The 17,965-nt window shown below is 53.3% G+C and overlaps 4 protein-coding genes across 4 annotated transcripts; 2 read left to right on the top strand and 2 right to left on the bottom strand.

Moving 5' to 3' along the window:
- Positions 1-3,788: 3,788 nt before the first annotated feature.
- Positions 3,789-8,121, top strand: amdX (putative C2H2 transcription factor (AmdX)). The gene is made up of 3 exons (XM_025606791.1): positions 3,789-3,999; positions 4,087-4,368; positions 4,428-8,121. Exons 2-3 carry the CDS (start codon positions 4,275-4,277, stop codon positions 7,883-7,885), a joined length of 3,552 nt encoding a protein of 1,183 aa, XP_025461935.1. The 5' UTR covers positions 3,789-3,999; positions 4,087-4,274; the 3' UTR covers positions 7,886-8,121.
- Positions 8,122-8,897: 776 nt separating this feature from the next.
- Positions 8,898-11,695, bottom strand: BO94DRAFT_528053 (uncharacterized protein; the record flags this gene model as incomplete). Its single annotated transcript, XM_025610407.1, has 2 exons — positions 8,898-11,471; positions 11,531-11,695. 2 exons carry the CDS (start codon positions 11,693-11,695, stop codon positions 8,898-8,900), a joined length of 2,739 nt encoding a protein of 912 aa, XP_025461934.1.
- A 1,645-nt stretch (positions 11,696-13,340) lies between these two features.
- On the top strand, positions 13,341-16,115 carry mvp1 (sorting nexin Mvp1). Its single transcript, XM_025609484.1, has 5 exons — positions 13,341-14,053; positions 14,112-14,864; positions 14,923-15,065; positions 15,120-15,713; positions 15,805-16,115. Exons 1-5 carry the CDS (start codon positions 13,555-13,557, stop codon positions 16,012-16,014), a joined length of 2,199 nt encoding a protein of 732 aa, XP_025461933.1. The 5' UTR covers positions 13,341-13,554; the 3' UTR covers positions 16,015-16,115.
- BO94DRAFT_306273 (uncharacterized protein) lies at positions 15,966-16,752 on the bottom strand. The gene has a single exon (XM_025606790.1). The coding sequence runs from the start codon at positions 16,629-16,631 to the stop codon at positions 16,233-16,235; it is 399 nt and encodes a 132-aa protein (XP_025461932.1). The 5' UTR covers positions 16,632-16,752; the 3' UTR covers positions 15,966-16,232.
- Between the last annotated feature and the right edge of the window lie 1,213 nt (positions 16,753-17,965).

The following is a 17,965-nucleotide window of genomic DNA, read 5'->3' as shown; positions in this document are numbered from 1 at the left end:
TGAATACATAGTACTGGTTCCGCTTAAGGTACCGACCTCGATGCTTCGAGTCATGTTCTAAACCCACCTCGTTGAGATGGTACTGCGGCCGTGCAACAACCTGAGCCCACCCGTTAAACTTTGAGTCAGCAAGTCCGCAACATTCCGTTCTCATCCATGCACCTCCTGAATAAGATCGCGCAGTCACCGGTGCATGATGCGTGGCCACTCTAATTACAGTTGTGGCCTGGCCTACCTCGGAGGAGCGACAGCACCCATGCTCAGACAATTTAGCATGAAAGTCAAACCCGCGTGCACCAGCAAGCTCTTGCCAATGGGGAGGCGTTGAGGACGGATTGACCAATGCGACCAACGTGGGCACGATACTTTGGGGGATCGCTCGTGTTGGTTGGTTGTCCCTTCCAGGAAATCGAGCGCAGGCTCTGTTCCTAAGGAACCGGGCCCCAGTGCTCAGGGGACGGAAGTTTTGGGGAGGCCAACCAAGATGATCCCCCAGCACCGGCCACAAGATCCAATCAAACCCAGGGAGAAATGTCGGGGGGTGGATAGTAGTAGTAGTGCGACCTTTGGCTCCGGATTTTTTCGCTCATGGCCTTTGCCAAGTCTTCAGTGTAGTCGCCTCTGACAGGGAAGTGCACTCCACCCGGCATCGATCAACTTCCAGATGAAACCGAACATCAAAAATCGATCATCCTAATCTTAGCAGACGGGACCAAAATTGGATACCGCCCGATGGACGCGAGGCCAACGGCACCAAGGGAACTAGGTGCCTAGGCGCGTCCACGATCCAGTTCGGGTGAAGGACGGAGGCAGTCTCAGTTGGAGCGACCGGGCGCATCCCTTTACTCTCTAGTACAGTGTTAGTTAGTCTATTGGACTGAGAGTCGGGAGAGCTGAGGACAGAGCGACAGACAGTCTCTTAGGTGGAATGACCTCAGGGGTCCACCCGCCGCAACAGATCGAATGGATGCGATTGGCAAAATACCCGCTGGATCCAGGGAAATCCCCCACACGAACCTTGAACCTTAGCTGATTAGGTCTCATTTGCCCTCCCCACAAAATGGCGCAAGCTCGGTTTCCATACTGCGGTCCGGCCGGCCTCTAACTGTCTAACTGTCCAACTAGTGCTATCGAGCAGTACTAGCACCACCTTCTTCTGTCTCTCTCCTAATTGCGACAGTCGCGATTAATTTACGACCAGTTCCATTGTTTCCCTCCCTTATCCTGATTGGGGGGAATCTGAAGCGGCGCCAACCGCCACCACAGATGTAAGCACCAGCAGCCTAGGCAGCCCATCGACTCGGGCGAAAATCGTCCAAGGTTTCTCTGCAAACGCCGACCCATCTGCGTGGTTTCTTTGTCCTTACCCCATACCAAGCCCTACCTGGGTAACCTAAGGATCTCACTCCCATCGAGCTCCTGCTGAAGCCAGGTGCAATAGTATCTAGTCGCCGATCCGGATAGTCACGAGGTCTGGGGTTGGATTCCACATCTAAACTCTGGCTCCTGCCGAGCCCAGGACGCGGCCACAAGCCAGCCTGAGCCTGGTATGGCCCGGTGACGATATCTTACCCCGTCGTACTCCCCAATATTACACCGTACGTGCCTGCCGTATCCATCGATACCTCCGGCGGTATCTATCAGTATCAGTATCAGTATCAGTATCAGCAAGGCCGGGGGACAATCAACCTGCAACCTGCTGCCTGCCTGCCTCATTCGGTTAGGTCGCCTGTTAGCCTGGAGCCTGGTAGCCTGGGGCGCCTCCAGCGACCGACCACTCACCGGTAATCTAATCTGCAATACAATTGCCGATGATAGTACGGAGTAAATGAGTGTAAGATGACCTGCCTCAGTCCGTTCCCAGCACAAGGTCAAGCTGATACTCATGGTTCGCCAGTGTCTGTCGGGATAGTCGCAAGGTCTGGCAACTATGATTCCTTGAACACTACGCCTGGCTGTCGGGTTTGGACTTCATAATGGAGATTGTAGCCAGGGGGTTTCGATACTCCGGCAGGCATCACCCTCTAGCAATGCGGTAACCTCGGTCACGGTGATCAACTAGGTAAGTCTAGTCTTTCTGAACTACTAGACCACTCCTCAGAGTGAAGAGGCCTGCTTGAACAACGTTTTAAACCATCCCAGCAAACGGCAGGATACATCCGAACTCGCACCGCAGGAATTATTGCAAGGGTGGACGGAATAGCTGGGAGTACGTGATCTCGATGGACACTGCATCAAACAAGCAATCTAACACCTACCAAAGCCTCCGAGTTAGGAAACGAAGTAAGCGAAGGTCGGAAGCCAGCACCTATCGAGTTCCTGTCAAAATTTTAGCAAGGTTAAAAATAACTCCCCGACTATTGTCGCTACTTCGTATCTCATGTCTCATATGGGGTCGGTCCCCCAACGTAGTTGAGAGAAATTAATCGTCTTCAGGCCACCGCCCAGACGCAACTAGTACTCTTCCTACCGCGTCATGTCGGCCGTATCTCTCCCAGCCACGCGCCCGCGTTAACATTTGATCCTATTATGGTAGTAGTAGCAATCATTCCACCGGATGTTGGGCGAGTTACGATGGCCAGTGTCTGGCGGCCTCCGTCGCTAGCTACCCAGGGAGTACATCGATCGGAGTCGTTGGAGACGGGCGAATACGGCGGACGTACCATACCCGCCGGCGGGCTGTGACGGTATTGTGTACTGCATCCTCCCCGTGACTAGGGTGTGGGGCGAGCCCTTGGCTCTGGCCCTGTCATGGCCCATGCTCCCCTACAAAGCACGCCGGACGAGAGCCACCCGGCCCACTCCGGCTACCGTCACGGGCCGTGATTGGGTGGGCACCCTGACTAAGGCCGGATGCTGTTTCGTGGGTTTGTCCCGCGACTTTCGCCGGGGTACTGGGAGATGGCCTTTCTCGTCGTAGCAGAAAGTCAAGTCACTGCTTGGTGGGAGTCCGGCGGCCCCTAGTTTGGAAGGCTAGGCTGGTCTCTCGTAACTGAGAGACAAGTGAAAGTGACATATCTGGCAACAGTCTGAGATGACCGCGCTTGCTTACGAGTTACGACATACCCCATACCTCTAACTAGTAACTAGTAGTAGGTAGTATCTATCTGCCACTACTCCGTACCGTATGCTCACTGGGTATGGATCTGGTAAAGAATTCTGGTTTTGTTATTGTTCTGTTTATTATTTTTCCTAATATTATTCTTCTGCTGGAGGAAATGTTGGTGCTCCCAGTGCAACGGCGGACTAGGTCGTTTCCTTGCTGCGACGAAGAGCCACTAAACGGCTGCGGTTCCTGCTCGTACGGACACACCTCGGAGCGTACAGCCTTACTCCTCCATCCATCCCATCCGTCATTCAACCTCTCTCACCTACATCCCTCTTCTTAACTACTACAACTTTGCTCTCTCTATTTGCTCATATTCTTTTCCACCTCCCTCCCCTTCTTCTCCAACATTACCATCTTTGGTCCCTCGTCTCGCATTCCTCGGGCAACGTGCCGACTCATGGTGCTTATCAGCAATTGAGCAGCTCAGCGCCCATCAATTCCCCCCCCAGTCGGCTATCTCCGGCTTATCCACCGACTCACACCACCATCGCGGCGCATGCCCGCAACACTGACTTCGCTCTGAGAGCTGCAGCCGTTGGAGCCAATGATTGGCAACAGTCGTGAGTGATTCAGTCCATCTTGAGAGGGCTTGCCTTGCACTCAAATTGGTGAGTAGTAGTAGCCCACCCGTGGGTTTCCCCTGGAGCTTGGAACTCAACCCCTGCTGATTACAGTTGCTAACCCCGAGATCGTTTCTCTTCCCCCCCCAGGAACGGGACCACTTCGCCACCAAACCCACTCTGCCTAATTTCTTTGTAACGGTGATCCGGGTAATCCACTTGGACAGCGTCAAGTTATTATTGTCTTCAATTCCCTCCTCTCCCAGAAGTTGGATTTCCCCCGAATAACGGCCGTCTCCTTGTTTTCTCCCCGGCACCTGTTACCATCTGGTGAGTGTTCCGTGGAATTGCTGCACCCTATTCGCCGCATCTTCTCTCCGGACACCGGACCGGGCTAACTCTATCTCATTGAATCAGAATGCTGTCAATGTCGCGTCTACTTCTCAACCTTCGCCAGTAGCTTCACTTCCTCACGTATCCAGCTGCCTATATCGGCAGTACTCTGGCCGCCCCTCCTCTCTTATAACCCCGGCCTCGTGCTGCACAAGACCCCGCCCCCGCAACCAGTACCTGCACTGGTTTCCACAAGACACATTGTCCCTAGGATGTTATTAGATACAATCGTCGGTCAAGACCCGGCCACCAGCCCCAAAATGGAGGATCTCGCTAGCATCAGCGAGGTGCCCGTCGATGTGCCTGGTGAGTCCGCCGTGTTGTTGAGGACCTCATTTTGCTGCATTGGTGTCTAACAGAACCAGCCGCTCCCAAGCCCAAGGAGGACTTGAAGGAGGCCAATGGCCTGTCTAATCAGAGTGCCACCATACCTCCCCCGAAGACCGACAAGCCCCGCCCTCATGGCTGTACGACATGCGGTCGGTCCTTCGCTCGATTGGAACACCTCAAGCGCCATGAGCGCTCACATACCAAAGAAAAGCCCTTTGAGTGCCCCGAGTGTGCGCGCTGTTTCGCTCGTCGAGACCTTCTTCTCAGGCACCAGCAGAAATTACACATGACGACAACCCCGTCATCCCGCCCCAGAAATGGCCGGCGCGAGAGCACGGGGGGCGCTGCTACTGGAACGAATCGCGTTCGCAAGAATTCGATCGCCAGTAACTCCAGTGCCATGCGTCCTCGCGCAAATACCATTAGTCATATTGATGGGGCTTCCCTGGGACTTGTAAATCCCTCTAACCCTCCATCAGCGCCAGGTGGCCACTCTGGACATACTTACCACCAAAGCATCGGTTCCGGATCTGTGGGCTCAAACCTTGACTTTCGTGGCTTTTCCTCGAGCCATCATCCTCCCGTGACTGGCCTGCCGAAGTTGGAAACGCATGGGTTGTCTATGGACTTTTCCGGTGGCCTTCGGACTGCCCCCGTCTACGGTAGCTTCGATCTCAACGTCTCAGATATGATTATGGGTCATGGTAGTACCATCAATCCAGCTCAGCTTCACTTCGGAGGCTCCCCGCAGGCCTATGGTAATGACTCGCCCTCATCACCATTTACTCATGGCGCCCATCATATGCCTCCTGCAGATGCGATGATGGAAGATGACTTCAGCTTTGATTGGATGAACACCTTTGACCCGGCCATGCCAATGGGTAAAAGCAACGATTCAGCGATCGACGAGTCGTCCCCTTCCGCGATGAGTACGGGCAGTCAGAGCGGGATCAGCGAGGCCATGATGGATGGGTCACATCGTTATTCTGTCTCTTCAGCTGGCTGGCACAACCCGTTCCCTCCACATTCGGCGGCGCCCCCAAGCCAGTTTCCCTTCGAGTACTCCTCCTCCAGCTTTAACGATATAGGAATCCCGCCAGAAACTGTTTCTCCCAAGTCATTGATGGCTCAGAATCCGTTCGTGGAAACATATGCCACGCCCCCATCCATGACTTCCGTTGGCCAGCCCATGATGGGTGGACATTCGCAGAGTATGTTTTCATCCTCTATGGCAACAAACGGAGAATCTCCTAATCCTCTCAACCTGCCTTTCGCGAATAGTGCCCTACGAACTCACCATTCCCCAAGCTCCACGGATACCTTTACAGACTCCACCCGACAGGCTTTATTAGCCAGCATGGCGCACCCGACCAGTCTCAATCACCGCAAGTATTCCCAGCCCGCTAGCGGCATGATTCCCTGCCGCGATCTCTTCTCTCGTTCCTCCACTTTCACCGGCCCCGGTCAATTGCCTAGCACCTCGGACATGCAGCGTTTTATCTCCGCCTACATCACCTACTTTCACCCACACATGCCCTTCCTTCATATTCCGACCCTTGATTTCCAAGCACCCGAATACACCAGCAAATTACGGACTCCTAGCGGTCATCTCAACTTAAGTTCACCCGGAGTTGCTGGAGGTGGTGGCTCGCTGATCCTCTCCATGGCGGCAATCGGAGCGCTCTACGAATTCGATACTGCAGCCTCCAAGGACCTCTTCGAAGCTGCCAAGAAAATGATTCAACTCTATCTAGAGGAACGACGTAAAGCCGACATGTCAACTGCGATTGGGCGCCAAAGCCACGCGCATGACAGTTCGGTGCAAAACACCCCACTGTGGTTGGTTCAGGCGATGCTCCTCAACGTCATCTATGGACATACCTGCGGTGACAAGACATCGGCTGATATTGCGAGTACCCACTGTGCGGCGTTGGTCAGCCTTGCCCGAGCGGCTGAATTGAACCGTCATCTCGATGCGAAGGATCTCTCTCAGGATTATCTTGCCACCGGGCTCAGTAACCGCATCGGTGCTGATTCTGACGGTTCAAGCCAGTCAGCCCCCGGACAGCCAAAAGAAAGGAAAGAATGGCTTGATTGGAAGATTGTCGAGGAGCGGAAGCGCACACTCTACGCCATCTTTGCTCTGTCGTGCTTCCTTGTGTCAGCCTACAATCACGCACCGGCCCTGACTAATTCTGAGATTCGCCTCGATCTTCCCTGTGAAGAGGATCTTTGGGCTGCGGAGTCCCCGCAAGCTTGGAAGAGGCTCGGTGGACAGTCATCCCACAAGAAAGGACTATCATTTTCCGCAGCCTTGACCACACTTTTGACCGCCAGTCAACGAGAACAGCAGTCGTCTCCGTCGATGCCATCCCAGGTATCTGGAAATGATGATGATCCACCCATTGGCGAGTTAAAGCTTAGTACTTTTGGTTGCTTGGTTTTGATATATGCGCTGCACAATTACATCTGGGAAACTCGCCAGCGACACATGGGCCGACAGTGGACGTCTCGAGAAACAGAGGCCATGCAAGCTCACATCGAACCCGCATTGCGGGCCTGGCAATCTGCTTGGGCTGGCAATCCCGTGCACAGCTTGGAGCGTCCCAATCCATTCGGTGCCGGACCTCTGTCTGCTGATAGCATCCCATTATTAGATCTCGCCTATGTAAGATTATTCGTGAACCTTGGGCGCTGCAAGGAGGCATTCTGGCAGCGTGACTGGAATGCTATGTCAGACGAGCTTGCGCGTGGAATCGAGCCTGTTCACCCCATGGATGACATTACGTCTGATGTTCTGGACCCGTCAATCACCGAAGGCTCAAACCAGACCGACAATCGTCGCGATTCAGTGGCTGATCTGGGAGTGGGAGATCTTGCCATATCCACCACTCCCACCCAGGATCATCCCCTGCAGACTCTGATGGGGGTGTATCGGCCTGGTCAGACCAAACGTGAAAGACATCTTCGCAAGGCGGCGTTCTATGCGGCAGATTCAATATCGATGTCCGATCAACTTGGAAACACTTTTGCCGAATTCACTTGCAGAGAACTACCCATTCAATGCGCCATGTGTTCTTTCGATTGCGCTCAAGTTCTTGCAGAATGGATCACCACTGTTCAAGAACGCGTGGGCCCCTGCCTGGGCGTTCTAGGTCAAGACAATGTTGATCTCACGCAAGCTACCAGCCTTCTGCTGCTCGAAGAGGAGGACTGCAAACTGTTGAATAAAATCACAGAGATCCTTGCTAGTGTGGAAGGCAAAATGCAGAGGGAGGTCCAAAATGGCGCAACCAGGTCAGCCCTGAGCGTCCTACAACGTCTGCCTAGTGTGGTCGAAGGGGGTTATGGCTGCAAAATCCTGCTTGCCACGGCAAGTCTACTCGACCGGGCTGCTGTTTGGCCGGTGACAAAGCTCATGGCTCGATCTCTTGAAGCACAAGCTATGCGGTTGAAGGAGCGTGCTGAAAGCTCCACTGTGGGAAGGAGCTAGCTCCCTCTATATTGCGGTTTCCGAAACGAATTCGGCTTCGATTTTTCTGCCAGTCCTGTGGTACAACCGACCATCAGCAAAGCTAAGGATGTCAGTCTGCTTTGCATACATCGCTTGATGGAGCTTTCTGTTCTGCCCTTCAAGTTCTGGACTGCTCACTGTCAGGTGCAGCAGGAAGATGGGACTGGGGTGCCGTGACAGGGTAAATCCCGTCATACCCGCTCGGCTCAAGTGCTCTTGATTCGCACAGACGTAAACTATCCTCTGTTGGCTAAGCCAAAAGGCAGCCTTGGTGGTCTCATGACAACATTGCAAACCGATCCTTTGAATATCTTGATGGTCCAGGGCCCGACAACTAAGTGCCTGAGATATGGTCATTATGCCCCTCGGTGGCGTTTCCCTCCTGCCATTGCCACTTTGACGCCGTCACGCAAGTGCCATTTGCCATTTATGTTTGATTATTGTGCGTTCCTTATGCTGATTTCTGTGCCATTATCAAGAGATGTTCTATGTATTTTGTGTTTCTGTTGTAATTCGAAACGGGCGGAACCTTGACAACAACTGGGGGGACTAGTGAACCTAACGACTGTGAGACATGCATGGATCCTCACGATACGCGAAAACATTCTGATGATTTTAACATCATGACACTTTCTTTGACCCTGAGATGTGGGTGCCATATGCTGGAGCCTTTGTTATATCATTGTGCATATATGACTATATATAAATTGTGTACATACTTATCAAGACCATGTGAAATTGAAATCGAGACTGGCATTACAATTTACCCTGTCCTGATCCAACATTCAATTCCAACGCCTCCCGCTGGACCAACCAACAAAATACTATCTGCCTAGTACCACAAAAGCAAATTCCAAAAACAACCCAGAAAACTACATGTACTATTACAACAACGCAGAACCAAGACGGACCCCATGACAAAGAAGAATAAATAATAAAAAGTGATCGTTCTACTTTTATACCATATACCCCATACACATACGTATGTAAACTATACAATAAGTCTCTCAAAGGAGTACTTGCCCGCAGCTTTCCGACGCAGGTATCCAATCTCTCTACTACTCCTCGTCTTGACCTCACCCGTCGACAACTTAACCTTCGTCTTGCTAACATCATTCGAATCCGCCTTCAACGACAACGGAAGCAACTTGCCGCTGGCATCTCCCTCGAATCCTTCATCGTTTTCCGTGGCACCGAAGACCATCAGGTCGGCGCCGTTCAACTTCTCGCAACGCACCATTGCGGACGCGGGAGTGTCGCTGCCGGAGTCGATGGTCACGGCTGTGGGTGCGGAGCGGCTGGCGCTGGTGGCGTAGCGGAGGTATTCGTTGAGGATTCCCTTCAGGTAGGTGGCCTCTTCGACGCCGGCGAGGGCGGCGGAGATCTCTGATTTCATGTCGGCGATCAGTTCCTGGTCGCGGGCGGGGGAGTCGTCGAGGCCGGCGGTGGCGGAGATCCAGCCCGAGGGGCCGATAGCGTCGACGGAGGCGTTGAGGAGGTCGATGATGGTGGAGAGGGAGAGGGGTGGGTTGGTTTGCTCGGCGGGGACGGGGATCGGGGGCGATTCGGTGAATCGGGAGGTGTAGCCGCCTGTTGCGAGGGAGAGGCGGAGATGGTGGACCATGGAGATGATTTCGGTGCGGGACAGGGCGGAGCGGATAGACGAGGTGATGGCGGGGAGGGGGTGGAGGTGAATCTTCTGGAGGGTGGTGTTGAGGGCGAGGAAGATGTTTGCGAGGCTGGCTTCGGCGGGGGTGGAGATGGTGAGGGCCTGGGTGGTGTTGGTGTCTTGGTCTTCGCCGTTGGTGAGAGCCTTCGGGACTTCCTCGTCTAGTGAGATGGAGCGGGCGCGAGCTGTGTTGATGAGGAACTTGAGGATGTAGGCGAGCTCGTCGGTGGAAAAGAGGACGCGGCCCTGGAGGACGTCGATGAGGCGTTGCAGAGACGGATCCGAGTCGGTCAGGCCTTGGACGAACGATCCGGTGGGGAGAGATGGGAGGATACGGGGTTTGAAGGATCGGCGCAGCGCAATCTCGACGTTGTTCACGGACATATGGCCGATTTGGATGAGCCATTGGCAGGTTTGCTGAGGCCACAGGTCGACGGACACGCGGAAGGCAGACGAGGCGGACAACTGGTCATGGCTTTCGGCATCATCTTTCAGTGAGAATATCAGGGACAACAAGAAGACCGTCGTCTCTGGGTTGACATATGTATCGGGTGAAGGAAGGCCCTTGGAGCCGAAGTAAGCCTGCACTGCACGGTCAAAACCATCGGTGTTCTTGGACGCGGCACACTGGCGCAGCTCAGCAGTCAGCTGGTTCCAGCGTTCGACTTGTTCTGGTGATGTGAGACCCAAAGCTGCTGTGTGTTCGGTCCGATGCTTCTTCGTGGCAGGGTCCCATTGAGTGGCAGAGGATCCGATACCACGGCCGATAGCGTCAATCAACAGGCCATCTCTCGAGCGCTTGAGGGATGTTCCCGCAGCATTATGCGACGGGCTCAGATCGAATGCCAACAGAGTGTTGTCCTTGGTGGCGATGGCGACTCCCAATTTGGCGTAGTAACTGACGAATGTGGTGCGCGCCTTCACGCCTGAGGAGGCACTGGCTGGGACGTCACCGACGGCAATGCTCCGCTGCACTGACTTGTATTGTGTGTCGTAGACTGCGATCATGGACTTGCCGGCGCCAATTACCGACTGGGGCGAAATGCGCATAACGGACGAGAATTCTTCGTTCTCGAGGATGAACTTCGAAGTCACGGTGGGAGTGTACTGAGAGAGATCGAAGTTGATGTAACCCCGTCCAAACGACAGGTTCAACCCGGCCGATCCAGCGTGGAAATACCACTGCGAGCCCCGGCTCTCGATTGCCTCCTGTCCCTCTACATCAGGCATGTTGACGGTGAGAAGGTGGCGCATCTTTTGACTTTCGTCATGACCCTGGGATGCGTTGGCTGGAACGGAAAACATCTGGACCTTCACGTCGCTTAGCTTGGTCTGCTCTGAACCGGTGGGGTGCGAAACAAGCAGCAGCACAGAAGGCTCATCGACACCAGACTCGGTGAGGTTGCTGAAGGCCAGAGCCGCCAGGTCTTGTCTGCGTTTGAACAGAGACTTCTTCGCATCTTCGAATTCGACGAGGAAACATGAGCGGATCTCATGGGTTGCGTTGGTTTTTGCGACCTCGCTGTGGCGCAAACTCCAATGTTGGGTCTTGAGGTCCGAAGACAGTCTGCGCACACGACCGTCCTGATGAACAGCCAGAACATCGAACGATTCTTCCTCTTCATCTCCCTGGGATTCGGTTGGAACAATGCCAACGAAAACCGCAGGGCTTTCCGAATCCTTCACGGAGTAAGAAGACGAAGCGATAGAGGGGGCGCTGGCCACATTCCCACCATTTTCCTCCACGAAAGATTTGATCTGCTGCTTCACGGCGACGTAAGTCTGTCTTCTGACGACAGACTTATTCGGGATCTTTCTGCGGACCGAGCATGGCTGGCAAGAGAACGAGGATTGCGGTGGAACGGCGTAGGAGGTCACCAACTTCGGTGTTTGGATCTAGAAACAAGCAGTCAGCCGCGTGTCCGGGCGTTTTCGTCTCAATTCTTCACGCATACGTTGTAGATGTTCACGGCCTCGCCATCCACTGCCACGACCACTTCATGTCTCTTGCGCTTTTTCGAGTCGGCCAAGCTATGGACTTCGCCGAGGTGGGTTTTGCCGGTAGAGGCATGCAACGGGCGAGGCAAATGAGCCAGCACCGACGGCGGTTGCAGATCCATGATAGAAGGGCCCGAAATTAAAGAATGCTATCGTTGCGCGACCGTTGCCGCCGAAAAGCTGAGGAACCTGCTGTTTCATGATGAAAATCGTTCTGTATGGCTTCCCGAAAAATTTCCGGGCTTACGTTGCGCCGTCTTCCGCTGCTATTCCCAAGAGGGCTAGGCCCGAAGGCCCGCGGTAATCGGGATGGTCAAAATGACGTCCGCCAGCGGAGGCCCCAAAGGCGGGCATCATTGGCTCGACCTCGGCTCCATCTCTCGCAGCGCGGGACCACGCGCTGCTTCTCGTTCTTAATTGCTTATTGCCGCTGCAGCTGGGAGCCTACCTATAGCCAGGCGGCATCCTCTCGCTCTCCGGCCTTACCCCCAATTCAGATCTCTGTCAGATTTGTGGCTTCATCCAATTTCTCTCGTCCTCATCCCCCGGACGCATCGTTGTGATCTAGATCTAATATGGTAATGAGACAGGGATAGCAGCAAGCCCTCCATCCTTCTTTCGGTGAGGCCATTGTCTCCTTTGTCTTCGTTGTCCATGAGTGCTTACTTTCTACAGAACTCACGGTATATATAGGTCCAATTGGCTAATTACCGTAACCAATCACTTTGACCAAACCCCGGATCTCCTCCACAGATTACCACTTACCAGCCATGTCTCTGGTTTATCCTCCTGTCCCGATTCATCCGCCCCGTCTGTTGCAACGCTAGATCATAATTTGAACTCCAACCGCAAAAAATTGGGAGTCAGACAGGCATACGTCTCATGGTGCGGTACCTAGCCAGAGAGATCAGTAGTCGACTCCACGGTCTCTAAAATATGCGATTCCAAGTCAAGAGACAACTCCAGTTGGGAATTCGTCTACTGGTACTGTTAGCATTACCTCCAGGTCTATGGATCTTTTGACATGGCGGTGGATGAGACAATGAGACTACGCGAGCTGCACAAGCGCTGGAGAGTGCTGCCAACTTTGAAGTTGAGGATACAGCCGAAGCAGATCTTCTCTCGGCTTTCGCGCCTATTATGCAGACGGATAATGTGTTCTGTGCATTAATTGTATGCTTGAATTCCTCATTCGAGGACGGTCTAGGGCCTATGAATGGGCCTATGGGTCTTTATATCGGAGACATCATGGCCTACCATGTCTGTCCATCACGATATCGACATTATTTGCTGAGCGGAGTAGTCTCCGAGTACTACGTAGTGTGGTACGAATGATGGCAGGCCCGAATGAGTCAAGCAGCACGGAAAGGGAATAGCAAAACCCAGATGTGGAAAGAAATCTGGTTCGATGGACGCGAACTATTGCTGGTTCTGGCTACTAACAAGCCAGAATGGCAGGGGATCCTGGTGCAGTAGAGGCAATTTTCGGTGCCATGAGGTGGGGAGACTATTTATCAGGCGTCGGAGACTTCGACTGAAGGGAGAGTCCAGTACTGCTTGCACTGACATAGCGGGCGTATAGAGGTAGAATAGAATCAATCGCATGAGCTTGTGGTTGACTGTAGTGAGTAGAAAGTTGGAATGGGAACCATGGTTTCAGAGTTGCTGCGCACTAGCGCCTCCCGTCGGTGGAGCGCCGCCATCCCCCCCAAGACTTCCCTTCCTCTCACGCGTGGTGCTGTCGCTCTCTTATCATCACCCCGAGGAAGAGCAGGCACTTTTCCCTCGTCGGTACCGAATTGTGGACCCTTTCTGTTTCAATCGACTGCCTGCTGCGAGCGCATCCCTCCTGGCTTGCGATTGCTGAATCCTACGGTGTCGTGGTGGTTCACTTATCACTTCCCTGCTCCTCGCCGACCGAGCTCCGCTTCGTCATTGCCTATCAACAGTCGCCCCATCGTCCCCAGCCACCGTGGTCTCCATGTCGCTGTTCGGCAACTCGCCGGAGGACTCTCCACTGGCCAACTCGGTCCAGCGGTCTAAGTCCTCCCTGTTCGCAGACGAGCCGTCCTATGGCGGTAATCCTGGCAATGCCAGCTCCTCCCTTTTCGCGGACGACGACAGCTCCAGCTCGCCCTGGATGAGTAATACCAACAAGAGGACATCGAAAAGCGAAATTGTGAAGACCCTGCTTCCAGATTCGGATGTCCCTGAGAGCTACATAGATGCATACGATCTAGTTCTTAGTGCGGGGGATCGCGTTGGGACCGGTGTCGGCTTGACGTCCGTTCGGGAAATACTGTCGGGCAGTGGCCTGAGCGCTACCGATCAGGCGAAGATACTCAATCTCGTTATCTCAGGTGACAGTGACAGCTCTAATGGTCTTGGCCGTGGAGAGTTCAGTGTTCTGCTAGCGCTCGTGGGTCTTGCGCAGGAAGGCGAGGACCTTACGTTTGATGCGGTGGACGATCGACGCAAGAGTGAGTTGTCGCTGATACATGCTACTCTAATGAACCCACTAACGGGCGCGGCGTGCAGAGCTCCCAGTGCCGAAAAGCTCTTACTTCGACGCTTTGCGCGCTAAACAAGAATCGGCTACACCTGTCCAGTCGCAAGAACGTCCCGCCACACCCCCTCCTTCCTCTACCGTCTTACGAGAACCGAGCTCGACACAGTCGCGACGATCTGCCCGAGGGTCGATGGGTAGCTTAGATGCCGATCCGTGGGGTAGCCCGCAGCTACATCGCGGCCATGCTCATACACAGACTGAATCCGAACACGCCGTGCTGAACGGGTTTGGAAGCGTGCGATCGGGGACGAATGCCTGGTCTAGTAGAGTCAGTGAAGGAAACGATCCACACGAAGCGTCAAATGGCAACCGTGCCAATGGCCGGGCAGGCGCAGCCCCTACAACCTCGGGATTTGGATGGGGCGAGAGTCTGGGAAATACATCCGACGGAGCTGGTACTGGTGGTCTGGGAGGGCCTGTCCGAGCTGGACTTGGAGGCTTCGGCTCCTCCGGGAGTGAACAGGGCGAGCCCAATCCCCGCCGGCGCTCGTTGGGAATAGGCCGGGTCAGCAGCCCCCGTCTAGAGGAAGTGATAACGATAACGCTGCTCCCGGAGAAGGAGGGCGTGTTCATGTTCCAACATCGCAATTACGAGGTAAAATCGGCTCGTAGGCAAAGCACCGTGGTGCGGCGATATAGCGATTTTGTCTGGCTACTGGACTGCCTCCATAAACGATACCCATTCCGGCAGTTGCCTTTACTTCCACCGAAAAGACTAGCAGGTACGTCTAACAAAGGCTTGTTACAAGCTCTCCTCCGAGATTACTTACTTGGTAAAAGTCAATGGCACTCACCTTGCAGCGGATTCCAATTCCTTCCTTGAGAAGCGTCGCAGAGGACTCGTCCGATTCACTAATGCCCTCGTTCGTCATCCGGTCCTGAGCCAGGAACAGCTGGTAATAATGTTTCTGACTGTTCCCACGGTATGTCACATTTTCGATCTCGCTTGGGTGTCGCGGGTGGCTAACATTGGGTAGGAACTTTCGGTATGGCGCAAGCAAGCCACGATATCGGTCCAGGACGAATTCACAGGCCGAGCGTTGCCACCCGATCTGGAGGACTCCTTGCCATCGGACCTGACGGACATGTTCGACACTGTCCGTAGTGGGGTCAAGAGGTCTGCCGAGGTGTATATCAATTTATGCACATTGCTGGAGCGATTGGCCAAGCGCAATGAGGGGCTTGCCGCGGATCATTTGCGCTTCTCCCTCGCGCTCCAGTCTCTTACCGAAATGACCCGGGATACCTATGCTTTCGACACTAACGACGTGCCGTTGCTCAACGAAGGTATCAAGGCCACCGCGCGGCATCTTTCCGCCAGTCAGAGCTTGCTGGAGGATGAAGCGCGGGCCTGGGAGGAAGGGATGCTGGAGGACCTCAAACGGCAGAGAGATTGCCTGGTCGGCGTCCGGGAGATGTTTGACCGGCGAGACCGTTATGCACGCAATAACATCCCCCAGTTAGAACGTCGGATTGAGACCAACGAGAGGAAGTTACAGGAACTTCGGGCCCGCCCTCAGGGGGGCGGCAAGCCAGGGGAAATTGAGAAAGTGGAGGAATCGATTTTCAAGGTATGGTCATGGTCACCCTCGGTGGAGTCAAGGTCGCGAAGATGGTCAGGGAAAGAAAACGGCTGACCTTGCATGTTGCTGCTCGCTGTAGGACAAGGAATCGATTGTGCAACAGCATGCACGTGGGGTGTTTATCAAGGAGTGCATTCGTGACGAGCTCATGTATTTCCAACAGAGCCAGTATCACATCAGCCGGCTTCACCAGGACTGGAGCCAGGAGCGGGTGAAGTATTCGGAGCTGCAGGCTGACAATTGGCGGTCACTAAGCGACCAAGTGGAGGGAATGCCGCTGGGCGATTAAAGGCTGGCTTTCAGTTCCGTCGCTCTGCGCGCGTATGTCTCCTTCAGTGTGACTTATTTATATATATCGGTGGTTTTCTAGGTCCTTGTCATTATGTCCCCTTTTCTTTTTCTTTTTCTTTTTCTTTTTCTTTTTCTTTTTTTTTTTTTTTTTTGCTTTTCCTCGAATCATGTCACGCTGTTTCCCCTGTCCGCCTTGTTTGCCGCGACGCTGTCCATCTATATATGCTGCTGTGTTGTTTTCTTAGCCTGGAATCCGCTGTCTGTCTGTCTGTCTGCTGTATCCTTTGTCCGCGACATGCTTGTTTGCTCGAGTGATTCCTGTTCTCTCCGTGCTCGGCTGCAGATTGCAGGGATGATCTTTTGACACATGGTTGGGTTGCTTTTTGGGACTGACCTGCAGGAGAACGTGCATGAGGAACAAAGCCAAATCAGGCATTCATCCTGGGTCCCTGCCTCCCCCAGAGTCGTACCAATCGCTGCACTATCGCCCCCGACTGCACAGTCCCAATGTATGGGGGGGATTCCCATCTCCTTAATTGTAAAAATTTCCACTAGTGCAGTACGAACACAACAAACTACCCATCCTATAGAAAATAGTCTTAGAGAGCATAACATGTACTTCCCACCCCATCAAGTCATCCCGGGACAAGACCCCTACCTACAGCCCGCGACCAAGCAAGCAATCGAACATCTAGTCATCTCGCGCGATTGCCGGCGGAACATCTCATCCCACCCCCCCGCAGCACGCCTGACTGGCTACTAACCGACCAGCAGCAGCAGCAGCCAGGAACAACTGTACATACGTACGTATGTACCACGCACCCATACAGGTTTGGTCTTGCTCACGTGCAGGAGGCTAGAGCGTGCATCGCCCACCCACAGTACAATTTCGATTAGTGCTTAATCGGGGTAGTAGTGGTAGGAGTAGTGTGAAGATTCGATTCTGCAGGTTATATGTAATTTTTTTTTTTTGCCCCACGGGCACGAGGCTAGCTCCCCCACGTTTAGGATCTATCAGCTGCTGTCTTTTGCTCGCTGGATTGATACTATTGTTGAGTAGAAGAGGTGAGGATGGGTGATAATTAGGAATGGAAGACGAGATTTGGAAGGATTGCTGGAGGCAATAAATAATCTCTTTTACTTTTTTTTCTTCAACTACTAGGGGGGTGACTGTGTAACTACAAAAGGACTAGTGGATTGAAAGATGGAAATAAATTGGTTCGATAGATAATTTGATATTTCGATGTGTCAGGTGTTATTGATGTGATGTGGTGCGCATTACTAGTGGGATACTATTCATAGTACGTTGATGGTGTCTACTCGAATAGGTTCGGTACTATGGCTTTGTCTGGTTGTGCGCTTGTCGGATGCATCTCGATGCTATATGGTGATGGGCTCACCATCTAGATCGTAAATAGTTGCTTGTTAACACTCATATGGGAGCAATGTATATCTGACTTGCCATATGCACATGTCAGAGTAGATTTATGTATCGACAGTGCAGTAATCTCCTTGAACCATCTGTATTGGAGATTTTCCGATACTGGAAGAGACCTGGTCCGTGGAGATGATCAACCCCATCGTAAATCCCAGCAATGCCTCGAGGTATGTCAGTATGAAGCTTCGCTATTATCCAGCATGGGATATTGAGTGAGTGATGAGCAAGATGCAGTAACACATCTGACCCGAGAAAACAAGGCTGGATAGATGGCCAACCATTCACTCCCAATTGACTTTCCAAAGCTTAATTTGGTGTGGTGGTCAAGAGCGTGGAGACCAGTTAACTAAGAGTATTCTTGTCCATCTCTATTTACTGTGTACTTACCCCACTATGAGCCCTCCACGCGATCACGATACGAACAAGCCTCGTCCGTTGCCGTCGCTCGATGACTTGGGCTGCCATGCCTGCTGAGCCAAACTCTGCCAATTTGGACAGTGATTGGGCTTTG

The sequence above is a fragment of the Aspergillus sclerotioniger genome, assembly GCF_003184525.1.
Source record: "Aspergillus sclerotioniger CBS 115572 chromosome Unknown BO94scaffold_47, whole genome shotgun sequence".
Taxonomy (NCBI): domain Eukaryota; kingdom Fungi; phylum Ascomycota; class Eurotiomycetes; order Eurotiales; family Aspergillaceae; genus Aspergillus; species Aspergillus sclerotioniger.
This window is presented reverse-complemented; position numbering and strand designations above follow the sequence as displayed.